We start from the raw sequence: 18881 nt of genomic DNA on the forward strand, positions 1-18881 counted from the left end.
GAATGCCTGGATTTTTTTTTTGTTTGTTTTCATAATTAAAGAAGGAGGCTAATCACAGTAGTCTTAAGGAAAATTCTATACTTCTCAGATGCAAAAAACCTTAACCCCATTGATAACTAAAGTTATAATTAAGAACTAATAAGCTTTCACTTACTTTTTTAATTGTCATGTTAACACTTTGCTGAGAACACACCCCTACACATCCACACACAAAAAACCCCCAAACCAAAACAACAAAAAAACTCCAACAACAAAAAACAACACACACACACGCGCGCACGTGCAAAAACATTAACCAACCAACCAAAAAAACCCCAAAAAACCAACCAAACAAAAAAAACCAACCAAACAAAAAAAACACCCCCAAAACAATAATTAAAAAAGCCCAACAAAAAATCCACCACTGGTCCTTGTTTGGAAACATCCAATCTCTTTATAGCACCTCAAACTTCCAGTCCTTCACTATTCATCATTAAGATTTCAAAAAGCCTTAACTGGCATCTAATATATCAAAATCATGCTATATATTACCATTTGCTTCATGAAAGGAAGAGAAATAAAATCTTATCTGCCAGAATGGACTTCATGTATGCACACTCTAAAGGCCCTAGCTACTCTTCAGCATAAGAACTGTCCTGTATCCACTCTGAAAGCTACAAACACGTGGCACTGTTTGTATTTCCAGCTGAGCATTTACTTCCTCAACAAGCTCAATGCCTTACAACACAGGAAACAAATACTTAGATTTTGTAACTCAATGTTTGATAAAATTCAATTATCTTACAAAATAAAATGCTCCAGTTTGCTATTGTAATGGAGGGTTGCACACATGTAATTTTAAAGTACGTTTATTTAGAGCAAAGTTATTAGAACGTATATTTTTATCAAACCAAAAGAAAGCCCAGTTGTAAGAGACAAAACCCCCACACCATACAGTAATACCACACTGCCCACTGATACTCCCAGCAGTGCAAGTTGCCAAGTATTTTATATATAGATGCATGCAAAGCATTCTTTACAGCTAAGAGATTATGGAAACACACACATAAGACATAAAGGCTTACTGCTTGGGGCACAACTGGTGCTGCAGCTCCTACATGAATTGCATCATAGGGAGCTTCTTCTGCATATCCCATGCGTCCATCTCCCACTACAAGAAAACATTTTTTTAAAACATTTTCAAAAGGAGTGGAGAAAACAGCTAATTTATTGTATCTATAGATAGATAAAAAGCTATGCTCAGATTTCAACTGAAGTTTTGCTGTGCAGTAGTAATATAATGAAAAAATTAACATATAATAATTAAAAAAATTAATCTGTAAAATAGATGCAACAAAACATCCTCATATGTGCATACACATGCTTACAGAAGATATTAAATACTACTGAAGCACCTGAAATTAGAATGATTTATCATGAAAGTCCTTGGAGACACGTGGTCCACCTAGAAAAGATCCTAAAGTATTTATGTGCCCTATCAATTCCAATGCAAGTGAGTTTTCCCCCTTCATTTACCCTCTCAGAACACACATTTGCTTTGCCTTGTCTCCACACGAGCCATTCCTAAATATAACGCAAATCATAAGTCTGAAGCACTAAATGTCAGAAGCACATATCAGAAGACTCCAAAGGTGAGGAAAAGAAAAAGGAAGTGTTCCCATGGACTATATGCCTACAACTATGCCTGGCTGGCATGAAAGCCCACACCTACATTCATACATTATTGCAGTACCACACTAATCTTTGTGCACCCACCTTTGCCAGCAGATGGGTCTCACTATTCTTCCTGCAGACAATCACTGAACTAACACAGACAATCACTGAACTAACACAGACAATCACTGAACTAACACATCAGACCCATGGCTAAAGTTCCAGGTGGCTGCTTGGAAGATGCTAGGAGTAATTAAGGTACTCAGAGGGTTACCAAGGCTGGAGAACTCATGGAGAAGCACCCTACCACAGATGTCTCATAGCATCTCAGTTACACAGAAGAAAAGAGTAAAGCTTGAGCTTCTTAAGCCACTGAAACGTGGCAAACTAAACTGGACCCTGAGTTAAGTTTTGAAAGAAGATGATGTGAATACAGTATCCAGTATTTACAGAAAACCAATGAGAAATTCAGAGCCAGTTAGGCAGAGTGTCTCTGGAGTTATTTAGGAACCAAAGTAATACACAAGGCTGAACCATCTGAACTCATACTCTGTGATTGGAGAAGTCCCCGTAATCAGTCTAGAAAAAAAAAGCAGGACATTAGTGAGCACAGTCCTCTGCTCAGCACAAGTACAGTTGTTTGGGGTTTCCCATCTTCAGGCTGAGCTTTGACTTCTGTGCAATCACTAACATTACAGTTAATTAAAAGGCTGAAAGAGTCAAAAGAAGTTCTAAGCCCCAGTTAGAGGCTTAAAATTTGCCAACTTTTTGCCTGCCAACAACTCACAAGGCAGGAAAAAATATATGGTTGCCACAGCAGGTTTCATTTGACGTCAGTGATAGGGAGGGCCATGTGGATAGCAATAACACCCTTTGGTATTCAAGAGTATATAGGAAGATCTGGACAGCTCCTTGTAACAATTAAAATTGAGGAGTTTCTCATCTTCCTTATGAGGTCCTAAAAGACAGCCCTGCCAGGACCTTCTACACCCAAAGCCTAAGGACTATAGGAACAGAGCACATTTCCTCAGTAGCTGAGAAGCCTCTTAAAGCTCAGTGACATATTTCCTCATATCATCAATTCTGACCAGTACAAGCTCCAACCAAGGGCCACAAGCAGAAGCTGCCAAGCAAGAGCTACCAATGCTTCCAAAGAACTCATCCCTATCAACCATCATTTCTATTAAGTCAGCTGGCAACAGATATTGCCAGTCAGGAAAGTTCCAGCATTTCCAGGGCTTAATCTCTCTGACTGCCAAAGCGGGTTCTACTGGAACAACCACTTCAATGCAGTCAAGTATATAATTGATACTTATACATCTTAGTAATGCTGTCTGCCTCCTCTAAAGAAGTAATGATGGGTTACAGTATCAAGCTACCGGTCCACCAGAGAAGACAATGGACAAAGACTTCTTTAACTTATACATAGAGATACTGCTATGAATGATGTTAGTTATACAGACCCTCAATCCCTAAGATGCAGCAGCAGGCATCAGAGGCAGCGATCTCCAGTACTGCTGGCAAAAGAAGACACTGCCAAATCGAAGAAACAGCTGTTGTCTTCTGAAGAAGAACACACATATTCCGAGACATAAATGCACCTTGTGCACTGTCCGGAGAAGTCTGAATGTGACTTCAGCACATATTATCACTTCACTGACAGCAGTAAAATGGACCCAAAACATCTAAACACTTTGCTCTTAGAATCAATAGTCCAAACCATAGCTAACATCTTCAGAATCGGTACACACACACTAAAGGAAAAAAAAATTCTGTTCCTTTATATGCATCAAGTACAGCATGGCCTTCCCTTTTAACATCTGCAAAAATTGTCATGGCTGCAGCAGAGATATATCCATCCACAATGGGAAGTCACTTTTACATATCCAGAAGGTGTAAAAAATAGTTAAGTCAGCATTCAATGTGATAAAAATAATTATTCAATGTCCAAGGGAAAAGAGCAGCCCCGAGTTTCAGCTTGTGGTGGCATCCTGAATAACACCACCTATCCTACTCGTATCTCCAGTTACATGCAGCCTGTTAATGAAGTAATCACGGTGGTGGATGGCAGGTGGTGATGAGGGGGGAAGCAGTGTCAGTACTTTGTGACATGAGGGGTTTGTAGCTTGTTATGAACCCAGAACTGATTTGCTGATCACAGTACTCAAGCCTTCAGTGTCTCTATGCAGACTTGCTTCATACAGAGTTGCAGCAGGAGCACAGAAACAGAAGAAAACAACTTTACTGTGGCTAGAATACCCTCATCCCTCTGGCTATGTCTGCATCAGCAAAGAGTGCAGTACAATAGAAGCAGATCTGTACAGCAAAACAGTTTTTGCTGAGAACGTGGTGTCCGTGCAACACACGCATTTCAGGATGATCATTTTGGTCTAGATCTAGTTTTATTGGCTTAATATCCAGTAACATATCACACATATTTGGTTGCTTCTTGGAGCACATAATCTTGTCTAGTTTCATCCAAGAGGAATCAAAGTTTGTGCTCTCCAGGAGTACTCTTGTGAGCTAAAGTGTGGTAAGTAGAACCACTTGAGAGATTCACCTCAAAGGCTTCCTCCTGATATTAATAGGAAACAAAACAAATAACAAGTATAAAAAAGAAAAACAAACAAACAAACAACCCCCTCCCAAACCAACCAACCAACCAACAACAACAAAAAAAACCCCAAAAAAATCACAAACACAAAACCAACAACAAACTAACATAGACCGGTTAGTCTAAGTATACCTATTTCCAAGTTCTCAGTGCAGTTTTATTGCTGAGATGCCCCAAAATAATTGTGATGCTCCTGAAATCTAGTTATGGTTTATCTGAGGTGTGACAAAGCAACAGAGAATGTCTGAAGCCTACTCATGAAAAGCCAGCAACCAACACACATAGTCTTAATTTATACAATTCCCATCATCAATTAATCCTGAGTTTTCACAAGTTTTTTTTTGTTTGTGCGTTTGGGATGGGGGTGTTTGGGTGGGGTGGTTTTTGTTGTTTTGTTAAAAAACAAACAAACAACCAACAAGAACAAAACAGCTCTCTGGATTCTTGCTCCACATCAAAGACCTCCCAGGAATCCAGCGCAGTTGAAACATTCTTCTCCACCTAATTCACAAAAGTGCTACTTGTCCATTTATACTTTTCTAAGATGTACCTCACAACAAAATATTCACAAGTCTCCTAATCATCCTGCTACGTAGTCAAAGATAATAAAGATGATGAGGCTTACTTAGAATTCTAGACTTCCAAGAGCACCAGAGTTTGTTTCAGGTACAACCAGAAACGTAAGTCAAAATTGCTCTTGTACAGCAACAATGGAAATTATTCCCCCATTCAGCTCTAACAATCTAACTTCTTTTCCAAGAAGTTTTAAGGCATAAGTATTCTCAGTGAAGGACACCATGCTTATACATACTCATTTACAAAAAAAAAAGACCAAGAATCAAAACGATAATTAATGTAAGAACCAAACATCACATAATAATTTTTCCAAGTGCTCTTGTAGGAAGCCTCGAAAAAATCCAGACCTTCAACTTCTTTTTTAAACTTGATGAATAGAATAATGAAGGAATACTTTCCTCCTGCCAGCCTTGCATCTTCTAAAAGAACAGAACAAAAATTCATTTTCTTTTTAGCAAAAACCCATTATTTAAAACAATTCACTGTCCTTGTATCATTTTGGCATTATTTCCTCAGTAACTCTGACTGAATTAAAGTCATTTGGTGTCAATTAACCACTTCCCTAACATACAAATACTGCTAATTTTAAAAAAAAGTGAAATAAACTTCAATGATGGATACTGCCAATCTAATACTTTTTCCACTTGACTCTCTCCATGCAGCTTTCCGTATCAGAAGTATGAAGCCTTTGTTAAAACACTCAAATTTAGATGACAGGACATTTATTCAAGAAAAGTTGTGAGTTTAATCCCAATTTTAAATAGCAAATTTAACATGACAGACCTTCAGCATGTAAAGTATTTTCACCAAAAAACATTTCCCTACTAGGTTTTTCTAGTAGAATGATTACGTATTCTTTAGATTACCAAAAGTCATAATCTCAAAATTGGAGAAGGATACTACTTTTCAAAGGCCTAAAGATGACTTGGATTTTAAAAATTTTATTTGGCTGTTCTTTCTTTGGTTTAACTTCTTAAATTAGAACTTCTAATCACATCCAATTCAGTCGTTTTCAATCAGCTGCTAGAAAGAATATCAGTTTAATTAGTACGTATATCAGTCTGATGCTTACCAATCAGTTTCACTCTTCCTGAAGACAGCAATGTGGGATCATCCTTTTTGACATTATTTATTGAGTCATCTACTAGTTCTTTGATATGATCAATTCCTACAACTTGTCCTTTGGGACCAACCTGGAATAAAAATACACAGTTGAACAATTTCTGCTAGTTTTGATTTATTTACAGAAGGAGTATTTATATCTCTAAAATAAAAACAAAAACAGCAAAGTGGAAACATATATTCTTGATGTTATTAAAACTACTGCTTGGAATGACAAATCCTGACTGCTAGAAGCACCTAGTAATTCATGTTTGTTGGCACAGTTTTATAAATACTTGTTACAGTGATCTTTTTGAGATGTGATTCAATTGAGTTATACTATTAGTGGAGATTTCTCTGAAGTTTTAGAAGTTAAATTTGATCATGTTTGTTTTCATTACCTGCTATAGAAAGCAAAGACAAAGACTAGAACTAATCTCCTTTCATGTTGAACAAATTTACTTAAGGATTAAGTCATGCCTTCCATTCTAAGTTACCTCAGGAGTCCTATTCCCTCAGAAACAAATGCAGCACTTAACAGTCAGGGACAAATTACCTTCCATCAACGCTTGCATTCATGAATCTATTTTCAGATTTACAGCTCTTCTCCACAGCAAGAACGGAACTTCTTAGAGCTCATAACTCAAAAAAGGTCACACAATTTCTGTGTATTCTGAGGGGGGGGGAAAGGTCTACTAGCAAAAACTTCTCCATTGCAGGTACTTCTTCTAGAATTTTGTCTTTGGTGTAAAAAAAATATTCAAGAAGAACCCACATCTTCAAAAATCTAACCCCTTTTAATAGGATTCAGCTCAAAGAACACAATGGCAGAATACGGCCTAGCAGCCCACGCTGTCATGTAACTGTCTTTGGACACATTTGAATGCATTGGTTTTATTTCTGTATCTTATACTGTAATGTTGTTAAGACATGGAAAATTAGTAACTGGTTATGAATATCATGGGGAATGTTTTTTTGTTTTATTATGAACAAGTCCTATGTTAAAAACTTCAAAGGAGCAGTGTTAGCTTTTCTTTTTCAAGTGGAACACCACTGGTCTAGCCTTTGAAACAGAGCAAGACACATAAGTTTTCACTATGACAACTACAGGTTGCTATTTGGAGGAATGCCTAGCAGTCAGCTGCACCATTAACTGGCAAAAGATCCAGTGTATTCCAAAGGGTAACATCACAGAAATTAAAATTTAGCAAAATGGTCAGAGCATGAAATAGCCTGATATAGAGAATCTCCTGCTGCATGTCACAGCCTATTACACTATTTCTGAGTCCTCATCAATTACCTCTATTACCCTAGAACTCTGAAGTACCTGCAATTGAGACAACAGCAAAATGGCACAATTTTTGGGATCTCCATGGTCTGTTAAGAATAAAAATATATCCCACTCTTTTTATAATTCCAGTACTTACAGGATGAAAACTATAATTCATTTAATTTGCCAGCAATCTTTAGAAGCAAATAAACTTAAGTTTGTAAGCTACGTAGATAAGTTTATCACAGCAGTTTAACATAACCCCCCCCCCCAAAAAAAATCTTAAAGATGCTTCACTACTCTAAGTAAACATAAAGCTTTCCCAAAGGTACCACAAATGAGATTATCATCATAGGAGTAAAGCTGTTGTGACATCAATGTGCACTCAGGCACTTGTGCCACAAATGCGAGCTACTAAGTCCAGGTCAAAAGCTGACTGAGAAGCAACATCCAGATGGTCCAAAAAGCACATCCCCAACTGGATTTTGATTGCAAACACTCTACCATTAATTCCTACAATATACTTCTTTTAAGTTTTTGCTACTGTTAGCAATGCTATCAAACAGAACAAAAGTATTATCCAATGTTTCACAAAGCACATGTCCGTAAGGCATTCCACAGCAAACCACCAAGGAGGATTCATGACAGAAACACAACCTTCATATGCCAATAAAAAGACAGTATGATTAACCTCAGCAAAACTGGAAAGAGATTTCCTTTCTGTGCTACTTCTGACTTCTCTGCAGCTGTTTTCAGAGAAAGGAAAGCACACAACCACAACTTAGCCCATGTCCAATGGCTATTTGTTTACACATTCATAACTTCAGTAAGAAATACATATAGTTTGGACAAAAGTTTTAATGCTTGTAGGATTGGAGTTCCCATGCAAGCTACTAGCACTTGATTACTAACTATAAAGTTAGACTAAAAATAATAGGCAGAAAGTGGAATAAGTGACACTTAAGATTTTCTCTAAACTGCAGTTTGATTAACTTATTTCAACTATTTTTTCCATTTTGCAGCTAGCACTTTGAAACCTAAATACTTTTGCTAGTGTATTGCCCAGTCCTAAACATTCTTAGCTGTTTCTTAATACAGGAAAGCAGAAGTGATTGCATTCTCAACAGGCTGGTGCTTGAAAACAGTAAGTAGCAAGGAGACCTACATGAGAATTTATCACATGCATTAGCACATTTCAAATTAACTTCTCAGAAAGACAAACCAAAAAATCTAGTTAGCAGTTTAATGAAGGTCTTTGCTAGTCATAAAGCAATTATAAAGCCCTGGAACAGAAAAGGAAAAACTGATTATATTCCTCTACATGAATCATTTTAGCTATACTATAGCTACAGTCATCAAAACCAAATTTTTTCATCTTTTTTTTCCCTGATGTGAGATAGGGCAGAACCACAGAGAATTCCTTATGTACAGGTTGAATAACACAGAGATTAAGTTACTTGGAGAAGATATAAAATATAAATTAATATCTAACTTATAAAAACTTAAATGGATACTTATAGTGATGCTCATGCAATATAACAAGAAAGAAATTCAAATACAATTTACCTATATAAAATATATTTTCCTGTGGAAATAATTCCACAGGAATCCTAAAATAAGGATTCTTTTAGGTCTCATTAAACTCTCATCATAGCATGAATACATGATAATTGACTACAGTAAGAACATTCGTAGCCACACATGATAACATAAAAATTGAGCTGTTCAAGACAAACACACTTTCCTTCAAGGTATAAAGCAATGACTAAAATGTAATCAATTAAAAAAAACCAAAATAAAACCAACCAAACTTCCCTGATAGTCAGTTTCTTCACCATCACACAGTTTATGAGACCATTTAACTTGAACATCAAGTATCAGCTACCATAAGAAATGCATACCAATCTCACCCAGGAGAACAAATTATTTTCTGTATAATATACTTCAGTCCACTGTACAAAGGATGCTTTTTTTTTGCTCTGTAATTCAGAGTTACACTACAGTTCAAGCTGTTCTGACAGTCAAGTGATTAAACTAAATATCTCACCATTCGTGAAAAGCATGCTGTAAGGATTCCACTTCCAGATCCTACATCAAGTGCTTTGGCTCCTTCGTGTAACTGATCAGACAGAAGTTCAAGAGCATATGCATGCTAAGAGAAGACAGAGACAGAAAATTTCTGGGTATTTTAAGTGTCTATTTTACTCAATATATGTTCATTTCTTCAGAAATTTTGGGAAATGCACTGAGCATTTGTGTAAGAAATTTCAGAATCATCTTCTATTACAAAAATGGGGGGAGGAGTTAACTACATGGTATAATCATTGTTATTTCATTGACTTCAACAAATTACATCTGTGCACTTTTTTTTTGGTTAGTATCCATACATATAGACTCATCTGACCATTCAAGCTTCTAGCACAGGCTCCATTTATATACTGGGAGAGACACTATGATCAATTTAATTCTCCTCAGGTCTGGTGGCTCCTACTGTTCTGGCAATATGTAGTCAGTAAAGAATTTAGCTTATCATTATGCTATACACATCAGAATAAGATGGGATAACAGCTAGCTAGGAAGAAGGTGGCTCCTGAGCATCAAGGAAAATGGCTATTAAAACTACATCTTGTATTATCTGCACACTTGCTGATTCGAAGAGTAGGAAAAAGAAGTTGTCTTTTACAAAGGCAGATAACCAGACTCACGTATGAAATGCAGTAGTCTATAGACACACTTGATGACTTTTGTTTTCCTAAATGGTGGACCAGTACACGAACTAAGCTTAGGCTGCACACTGAAAAATCAATTTGTTCTTTAATGTTTCAGAGATAGCCATTACTACACTCTACTGGCTTAATCCATTACACCCAGAAAACAGAAGTAATTAGAACACACCTCGTTAGAACATTTACTTAAAAGATACATCTCCTTTTTGCTCTAACACTTCATATACTACCAGTGGTACGCACACAACAAATCAAAAATAATGACTTAGGGGCATTAAAATTTTGAAAGCATAATTAATACTTATTTTTCCTCTTAGCCACAGTACATTTTTCTCTTCCCTTTAATAACATAATTAACATTTCTCTACAAGATTCTTGATTTTTTATGTTGATAACTAAGTAAATTCTAAGCCAACTACATAGTTTTTAGTCCAGAGAAGCAGACTTTTACTATGTTTTGACACTTTCCAAACATTGCAAGGCCAAAACATATGCTTCTATTCAGCTTTCATCTCAAAAAAGAAACATAAAAAAATTGTGTCTGGGTTAGATTTATGTACTGAAATCTCCACTTTAACACTCATCCTGGTCTCAAACCACTTCACAAAAACCCCACCACTCAGTACAATGTATTTTTTTGTGTGCAAAGAACTAAAGGCACTATTACAGCAGTAGTATGCTACAGAAATCAGTGCTATCTGCTCCTGAGTTCTTATATTTTATAAATTACAGAATAATTTACATTGGAAAGATCTCTGGAAATCCTGTGGTCCAGTCCTCTTTCAACAGAGGGGCAATTTAAATTAGGCTGCTTAGAGCCCTCTTCAGTCAGTTTCTTTATATATCAAAGAACAGAATTTCCACAATCTGGAAAGCCTGTTCTCAGTGCTTAACTGCCCTCAATGGGTACTTTTTCACCTCCAAAACTAAGCAGAATTTCCCATCTTGGTTTTTTTTGTCCACTACCCCTCATCCTATCACTATACACCTCCAAGAAAAATCTTGATCAATAGTTTCTGTGCCCTCCCACTAGGGTGGGCACAGAATGTCACTTCAATCAACTGTTTGTTAAATTTGCTAGGATAAATATTTTATTTCAAAACATTTGGATGTCTATAAAATCACCTATACTAATCTTCTAGGTTTAAAGCTTACCATATGTGGAGCACTGATTGTTGCTTGGAAACCTATAAAAAAAGAGAATGGAAGAACATGTTGATCGTTGCTCAGACCTTACAATCTTTATAACTTTGACTGTAAAATGCAATGCCTTCATTGTCACTCTCCTTGAGGGCATGACATACACACCCCAACACTTACACAGGTACTGTACTTCAGAAGTGAGTTAAGGTACATCAGCTGAAAGCTATGCCATGTCATCTCTGGACAGGTGAAAAAAGGTTTTATCCTTGATCTTAATTACAATCTCCATTTTGTCACTATTCTGCCTTAAGCTTGATCAATTATGTTAAATTCAGAAGAGCAATGTCTCCCAGAAGAATGTAATTCCTTTTTCACTCAGCCCCTATGTAAAAACCTGATTTTGTTAATTGGAGTTGGATGTGGTGGTGACCAGAGAACTTCTAAAGAATAACCCCATGTATTTTGCAAACAGCACATGCCTAGGAGAAAACCTGGAGGAACGCAGGAACGCTCACCTGTACTTGTTTCTGTGAAGATACGCAAGATTTCAGTATATATGTATCTTAAAATATTTTTGAATTTTCTGACACAACTAACAAAATCCTAATAAAATTCACAGATCTCACCACATTCTCTTAAAGGCAGGGGGAGAATCAAGTAATTAGTACATTCATGTAATTCATTCTCTTGTCTTAGAAAGAAAAAACTGGGATCTAGATGAGAAATAACAGTCTAAGCAAGTGTCCTATCAGTAGACTTTCCCATTTAAAGCCTATTTTCATATTTTAAAAATTTCATGTAAAAGGTTTAAGAAACTCTGCATTGATCTCAACGGAATACTTTCTGTAAAGACAGAGACTGTTTCTGTCCTCAACCGGATGCAAATGATTTTTAAGTACTTCAACATCAGCTGCACCACCACAAATTGCTGTGGTTTCAAAAATAAACACAAATTTACATATATTAATTATGACTGAAGAACATCTCTCTACTTGATGTATCCAAATATGTCAATTGCATTCCATAACAAACTGAAACTCAGCTACATGGTGGCAAATAAACTGATTAAAAAACTAGACAAGCTTCCAAATTTAAAAAATTATGTTCACATTCTTAGTGCATATATGACAAAAGCAGCCACAGTCATGCAAATGAAAATAATCATTTTTACAAGATGCTCTTACCTATAGACTGTGGAGAATCCATGTAAGGGTTGTATTTTGCATAATGGCAACGGTCTGTAGCCAGCATTACTTCAAATACCTTGTCTGATTTGATTATTCCATTTTCTATAAACAAAAAAATAAATAAAACTGAAGGCATTGATTATCTTCTGCCATGCAAGAGCCTGTGAAATGCGTTAACATATTCCTAATATTGTGAGAAATCATGTCACCTTACCCTCTCTAATACTCTTACCCATGTCATACTGCCTGTGGCAGGGGTTGGACTACATGATCTTTAAAGCTCCCTTCCAGTCCAAACTCTTCTGTGACACTAGAATTATATCTGTGGTCCAGAGATCAAACAATGCTTAAGCCAGTGAACTTTGAACAAGACTTTCCCAGCAGTTACAGATGCTTTTCTGAAACCATTTGCAAAGATCTATCCCCAAGAAAACTGAACTTCATGGACACCTCTGATATTCCTGAAAATACAGTCAGTAAGAAATTGGTATTACTCTACACACCAAACAAGATATACTTCGTATTTCTAAGAAGCTATATAAGTAATTATTGGAAAATTTACAGAAGCAAGTTAGGAATGTGAAGCTGAAGCATCCTCGCTCAGTATTTTATTTTCAAGATCTGTTTCTCTTACGTTAGCAAAGAAAAAATCCTTTTGTAAAGAAACTCCTACAGAATCAGAATTGTAATGCTTGGGCAGACTGAGGCCACAAGGCTTTTATATCAAAACACTCTGACTCTCTGCTCACTTTTCAAAATAAAATGTGAACATAAATGCATGTAAAATGTCAGAAGCACCGTGAAGTGCAGCCATTTTCCCCTGCAATTTCAATAAGTTTTTTTTTTAACAATCATAATTCTATTTTTTGAAGTTCTGAAGAGGCTTTTGCGAATAACAGAAAACTTTGGAAAACAAATGGAAGAAATTAATTATTTGCATTAAAAGACAGTATAAACTATAAATAACTGAAATTTCAATGATGGATTGCTTTATTAACTACTTCCTTTAAATAAAAACTATTTATTTGCAAAATTATACTATAAAGGAAAAAAAAAGGTAATTTTACTACGATTAGAATCTAACCTAAAACATAAAAATCAGATTATGGAGTTCTGTAAGACTGTCCTGAAGTGGCACCAGTGGTTTTGTTTTAAAAGTACCACCAACACAAACACACCTGTGTGCAGGACTGGGCTTCCCTGACTGTTTACAGTGTGCTCCCAACTACACCTGTTAATGACAGGATTTTCTTGTCTTTTTATCTACCATGTGTGTCAAGGATTTATTTATCCTGTATAACATAGGCTTGAATTCAGAGAGCAAAATAACCCCATAGATTATTTTCCTTTTTGATCTGAACACAAAGTATCAGATAGAACTGCAAAAGGAATATACTACTATTAAGGAAAACAATCCCTTTTAAAAAATATTAATTTTTAGAAGTATTTCTGTATCTAATAAGTCCCAGAAAACTCCCCTCACAGTCTACACGCATTACACATATCCTGTGCTTTGACTTCATTTAGAACCGAATACTGCAGCAGTTAGAGGAGACTAACTAATCATTTCAATGCAAGTTTTTAAATTGACACAGCAGGCATTTGCAGCAGTTTACAAGTTCACTTACTGAGCAAAACTGTACTCAAAAGAAAACAAACAAATCAATCCATTGACACACTGGCACTGACAACATAACATAGTAAGGAAAAAAAGTTTCCCTGACCACATGGAATTAGTTGAATTAGTTGTACAGCAATTCTGCAAACTGAAACAAAACAAAACAAAAAAATCAAAATCAGAGTTTCATTAGGTACCAGTAAGAAATCAGTATCTCTAAAACAAATGTACTTTCAAAAAAAAAAAAAGGCACAAGAACAAGCAAAGCTGAATATAGCAAAAGTGAAGAGCTAAAAGTTCTGGAGGGCAGAAGACAGGTTAAAGCTGAGAAGCACTCAGAAAAGATCTAAAATAGTGATTTATTTCTTGACATTGTGTATTTCGTGGATAGATGCACACATTCTAGAAGCTATAGGTAGCCATCTCCTTTTTCCTTTAGTGGCTTGGGGAAACAAACATGCAGAAAACACAGACTAAGCTTCCAGCTTGGAAGAGCAACTGCAGGGCCCTATGGTAAGGCCAAGAACCTTCTCTAGTTTTCAGGGGACCTTCTCTGTACTGCTGTGACTGCAAGTTTCTTCCAAACTTCTTCTTTCACACTACTTATAATCTGTTCCCTCTTTTTACAGAAGTCCTTACCTGCCACTCCTTCGTCTACTCCTGTCATCTTTCTAGTTCAAGTATCAGTAACTAAATTCACTTCTCAGTTTTTAAAAATTTTATTCTGCCTTCATTCTACTACTTTACTTACATATTTTACCCATTCTTCCCCCAACTTGTTTAATCAGAGTATAAGAGCTCTATGGCAGAGATTGTCTGCATATGTGTGCAAAACAAAGCACAAAACTTCATTTCAGTCAATGTACATACAACCTGATCAAAAATGACCAAGAAACCCCTAAAAACAGAAACTACTAATATTCTACACATTCTGAGCATTCAGGATGCTCTCATTCAGCAAACACTCCTGAGATTTGCTGACTGTTGGACTATCTTTGATTAGTATCACCTTTTTCATTAGTAAATAAGAATTAAAGTAAATTATCCACACTCAGAGTCCCTAGCAGAATCCGTGGGAGAAGCTGAATTTCATCTCAGCCATTTACTTCAATCATTGAATAATACGCCATCATTATAAAAAAAAAAACCCGTACCCTCCCAGCTATCCCCCCATAGATTAAGTCTGCTTTTCAAATTTGCTAATTATACAATGGGGACAACAGCAAATTTTAGGTGAGAATTAAGAAAAGCAATCAAGTCCTAACCAGTGAAGTCTATCTTGACTAAACAGTAATTGATAACAAAAGGATTTTTTCTTACTCTCACAGCTGAATATAGAGAAACATAGCAACTGCAAGGTACTGAACTCCAATGAAAGTCCTTTCCTTCCTGCAACAGTCAGTCTGAAGATGACCAGCTGCCAGGATCTTAATTCTGTCTGGATCAAGTCTCTACCCAATTCCAATTTAAGTTCAGAAAACAAATATATCCCCTAAAAAGCCTATAATAGAAGACATTCTAATTTCATGTCTACCAAAAAACCATGATAACAATAAATTAATTATTAATAAAAAGCCAACAAAAACCATTTTCTAAATCTTAAAAGGAAGATATATATTGCAAGAAAATAATTCACAATTAAATATATATAGATTGAATATTCTTTCCAGTTATAACATGCACACAAGACTCTCCTTGAGGAGACTGTTGGGTTTCAAGACTGATAATCTTTACTGGAAACAAATCAGATATTAAATTATAAAGTGTTTACGAGCGAAGGTTAATACACAAACACACTGATAACTTAAAATCAAAAGTAATTTCATTTTTTATTAGAGTTATATCAGTACAACTCCTAAGCTTCAAAGGGTTGAAGCCGAAAAGTAACTACTTAAAGAGTGGAGCATTGCCTGCCAAGTTCAGGAGTTACTCTGCACAGAGGCTCTGTCAATGACAACTTGACATAACTGGAGCATGTTTTGAAAACTCACTCTGGTATGCTTCTTTTCCCTAAATAACACCATGAAAACAGTGAAACCTGTGAAACTGGGCAGTTGGCTGTCAGAAAGCAAGGAAAGAAGAATCTGAAAAGACACCACAGACTTGCAACAAGTAAACAACCTATTTTTTTATTTTACCTTTTATTTAGCAACAAATGCATTACTAAAGTGCTTATGTTTCAAAGAACCTGACGGTATCCTGACTGTTGATCAAACACATTTCTAACCAAACCATAAGATACTAGCAGCCAACACTTACACCAGCTCTGGTTTCCAGACCAGAAAAGAGGATGTGTCATTGCCACATGATAAGATCCAGCACACAAGCTTCCTATACAAACTATGACACCTACTCAAACATGTCCTGTTGTTGGCTTTACAAAAAAAAAAAAACAACACAAAACCAAAACCAACACAACCAAAACCCCCCCCCAAAAAAAAAACCCAAACAACAACTAAAAAAAAAAACCAAACCAAACCAACAAACAAAAAAACCCACAAAACCACAAAAAAACCTCTTACAGATCCCAAAACCATTTACTGTGGGACTACATCAGCATGCACATAGTTCAGTTTCTTCTTAGATTACTTTCTCCATAACCACTGCAGAATACTTCACTTATGAACATGAATTTTCAGCAAAACAGTGATATTTCTAAATCATACAGATGTCATAAAGCATGATGCAAAGCACATCATAACAGTATGTTACAAAAGACTAAAACAAGTAGATTAAAATTACTCAAGTAATTACTCAAGATTACTCTATGATTACAAATCATTGAATGGTTTGGGTTTGGACCTTAAAGGTCATCTAGTTGCAAGTCCCCTGCCATAGGCATTGACACCCTCCATTAGACCAAGTTGCTCAGAATCCCATCAACCTGGCTTGGAACACTTACAGGAATGGGGCATTCACAGGCAACCTGTTCCACTGCCTCATCACCCTCATGGTAAAGAATTTAATCCTAGTATCAATTCTAAACCTGCCTTCTCTCAGCTTAAGACCATTCCCACTTGTCCTATCACTACATGCTCTTGTTAAAAGTTCCTCTCCAATTCGCTTGTAGGCCCCCTCAGGTACTGGAAGGCTATAATGAGGTCTCTCCGGGGCCTCCCCTTCTCTAGGCTGAACAACCTCAACTCTCTCAGTCTTCACAGGAGAGGTGCTCCACCCCTTTGACCATCTTTGTGGCCCTCCTCTGGACCTGCTCCAATATATCCATGTCCTTCTTATATTAAGGACCCCAGAGCTGGACGAAGCACTACAGGTGGGGTCTCATAAGGGCAGAGCAGAGGGGCAGGATCACCTCCCTTGACCTGCTGGTCACGTTGCTTTTGATGCAGCCCAGGATACATTTTGGTTCTTGGCTGCAAGCGCACATTGACGGGTCATGTGCAGCCTCTCATCCACCAGCACCCCCGAGTCCTTCTTGGCATGGATGCTCTCAATCCATTCTCCTCCCAGCCTGTATTTGTACTTGGGATTACCCTGACTCAGATGCTAGACCTTGCACTTGGCCTCGTTGAACCTCATGAGGTTCACACAGTCCCCTCTCTCAAGTCCAAGGCCCCCTGGATGCCATCCCTTTCCTCAAGCACGTTGACTGCACCACAGAGCTTGGTGTCATCAAACTTGCTGAGGGTGCCCTTGATCCCACTCACGAAAGATGTTAAACAGCATCAGTCTATACACCAAGCCCTGAGGACACCACTCGTCACTGGTTTGCGTTTGGATATTGAGCCATTGACCACAACGCTTTGAGTGTGACCAATTCCTTATCCAGTGAGTGGTCCATCCATCTAATTCATGCCTCTCCAGTTTAGAGACAAGGATGTGGTATGGGACAGTGTCAAATGACAGTCTCCATCTGACCCATGCAAACTAGAGAGCAAGTTTCAAGAGGAGAGTGGGCTGGAACAGAACCACATCTTGATTTGCAAGCTATGTGAAGTTAGTTGGTTTTAAGCACCTGATCAACTGACGTTTTTAAAGTCAGGGTCTTTTTGCGTGGGCAGAGGAAGAAAAAAAAGATGGGAAAGAATGTGATTAAGTTAATTGAATTTTATTTCAGTAACGAGCATAGGAAGATTTCACTCTAAAGCATGAACCCAAAGAAAGCACTTTGAACAAGAAGTGATGCATCAGCACCCCAAGATCTATTAAAGGATACTGACCCTAAAACATACAAAGCTCTTTGTGCTAAAGAAACTGAAAGTAGGTGTTTGCAAACAAGTTTTTTTTAAACTGCTCATACATGCAAACCTCTTGTGCTTTGCTGATAATTTAAGAGTTATCTGCCTCAAACATTCAGCTGCCCACTTGTTATCACTGGGATTCACAATAATACGTTATTCAAACAGGACATTGCATACAACTAACTGGAAGGAATCAGTTGAAAGTCTGTCGTTCAGAAACACAATGACAGAAAGACTGAGGAAAGCAAGGATCCATCAGAGCTAACCTTAGAGTCCAGAAATTGAACAAGATCAAACCCCACGAAAATCCGAAAGTGGTAGATAATAAATAATGAAATAATAATAATAATAGTAATAATGTCAGTTACCATTTAAATGCTACTCAAAATATGCAGAGGTAAAACAACATGGGAACCATGAGCTTGGTTCAACACAACAAACTAGTATACAGCCTCAAGATTCAGTTAAATACAAACTTATCTCTCAAAATTTCGCTTGTACTTTATGGGAGTATTCCTTCCCTGTTTGAAAAGAATCATCTTCAAAAACAACCTGTCCATTTTGGTATAACAGATACAAGTTCTCTACTAATTTTCATGGATCTGAAGGTCTGCAGGTAACTAATTTAGACGTATTTAACCACAGCTGTATTGCTCCCTTGTACTGGAGGCCAATGTTGCAAAGTTGGTATTAACCATCTCCTTCTCTGGGGGAGGAGAAAGGCCTATTAGCATAGCCCTTCAGCACGCAGCTTTATCATAGAAGTCATGTATGTAATGTACTCACATCAGTCA

At 36.9% G+C, this 18881-nt stretch overlaps 1 protein-coding gene across 4 annotated transcripts in view; it reads right to left on the reverse strand.

Moving 5' to 3' along the window:
• PCMT1 (protein-L-isoaspartate (D-aspartate) O-methyltransferase) overlaps positions 1-18881 on the reverse strand; it is a 37280-nt gene that overhangs the window by 11473 nt on the left and 6926 nt on the right. For all 4 annotated transcript variants that reach the window (XM_027733829.1, XM_027733830.1, XM_027733833.2 and 1 more), the window contains exons 2-6: positions 12268-12372; positions 11096-11127; positions 9262-9366; positions 5916-6036; positions 1065-1150 (exon numbers count right to left, since the gene is read on the reverse strand). In XM_027733829.1, coding sequence (XP_027589630.1) covers positions 1065-1150; positions 5916-6036; positions 9262-9366; positions 11096-11127; positions 12268-12372 — 449 coding nt within the window. The remainder of the gene's footprint in view (positions 1-1064; positions 1151-5915; positions 6037-9261; positions 9367-11095; positions 11128-12267; positions 12373-18881) is intronic.

The sequence above is a fragment of the Pipra filicauda genome, unplaced genomic scaffold (assembly GCF_003945595.2).
Source record: "Pipra filicauda isolate LSUMZ 115617 unplaced genomic scaffold, ASM394559v2 scaffold42_size3861933_pilon, whole genome shotgun sequence".
In the NCBI taxonomy this organism is placed as follows: Eukaryota; Metazoa; Chordata; class Aves; order Passeriformes; family Pipridae; genus Pipra; species Pipra filicauda.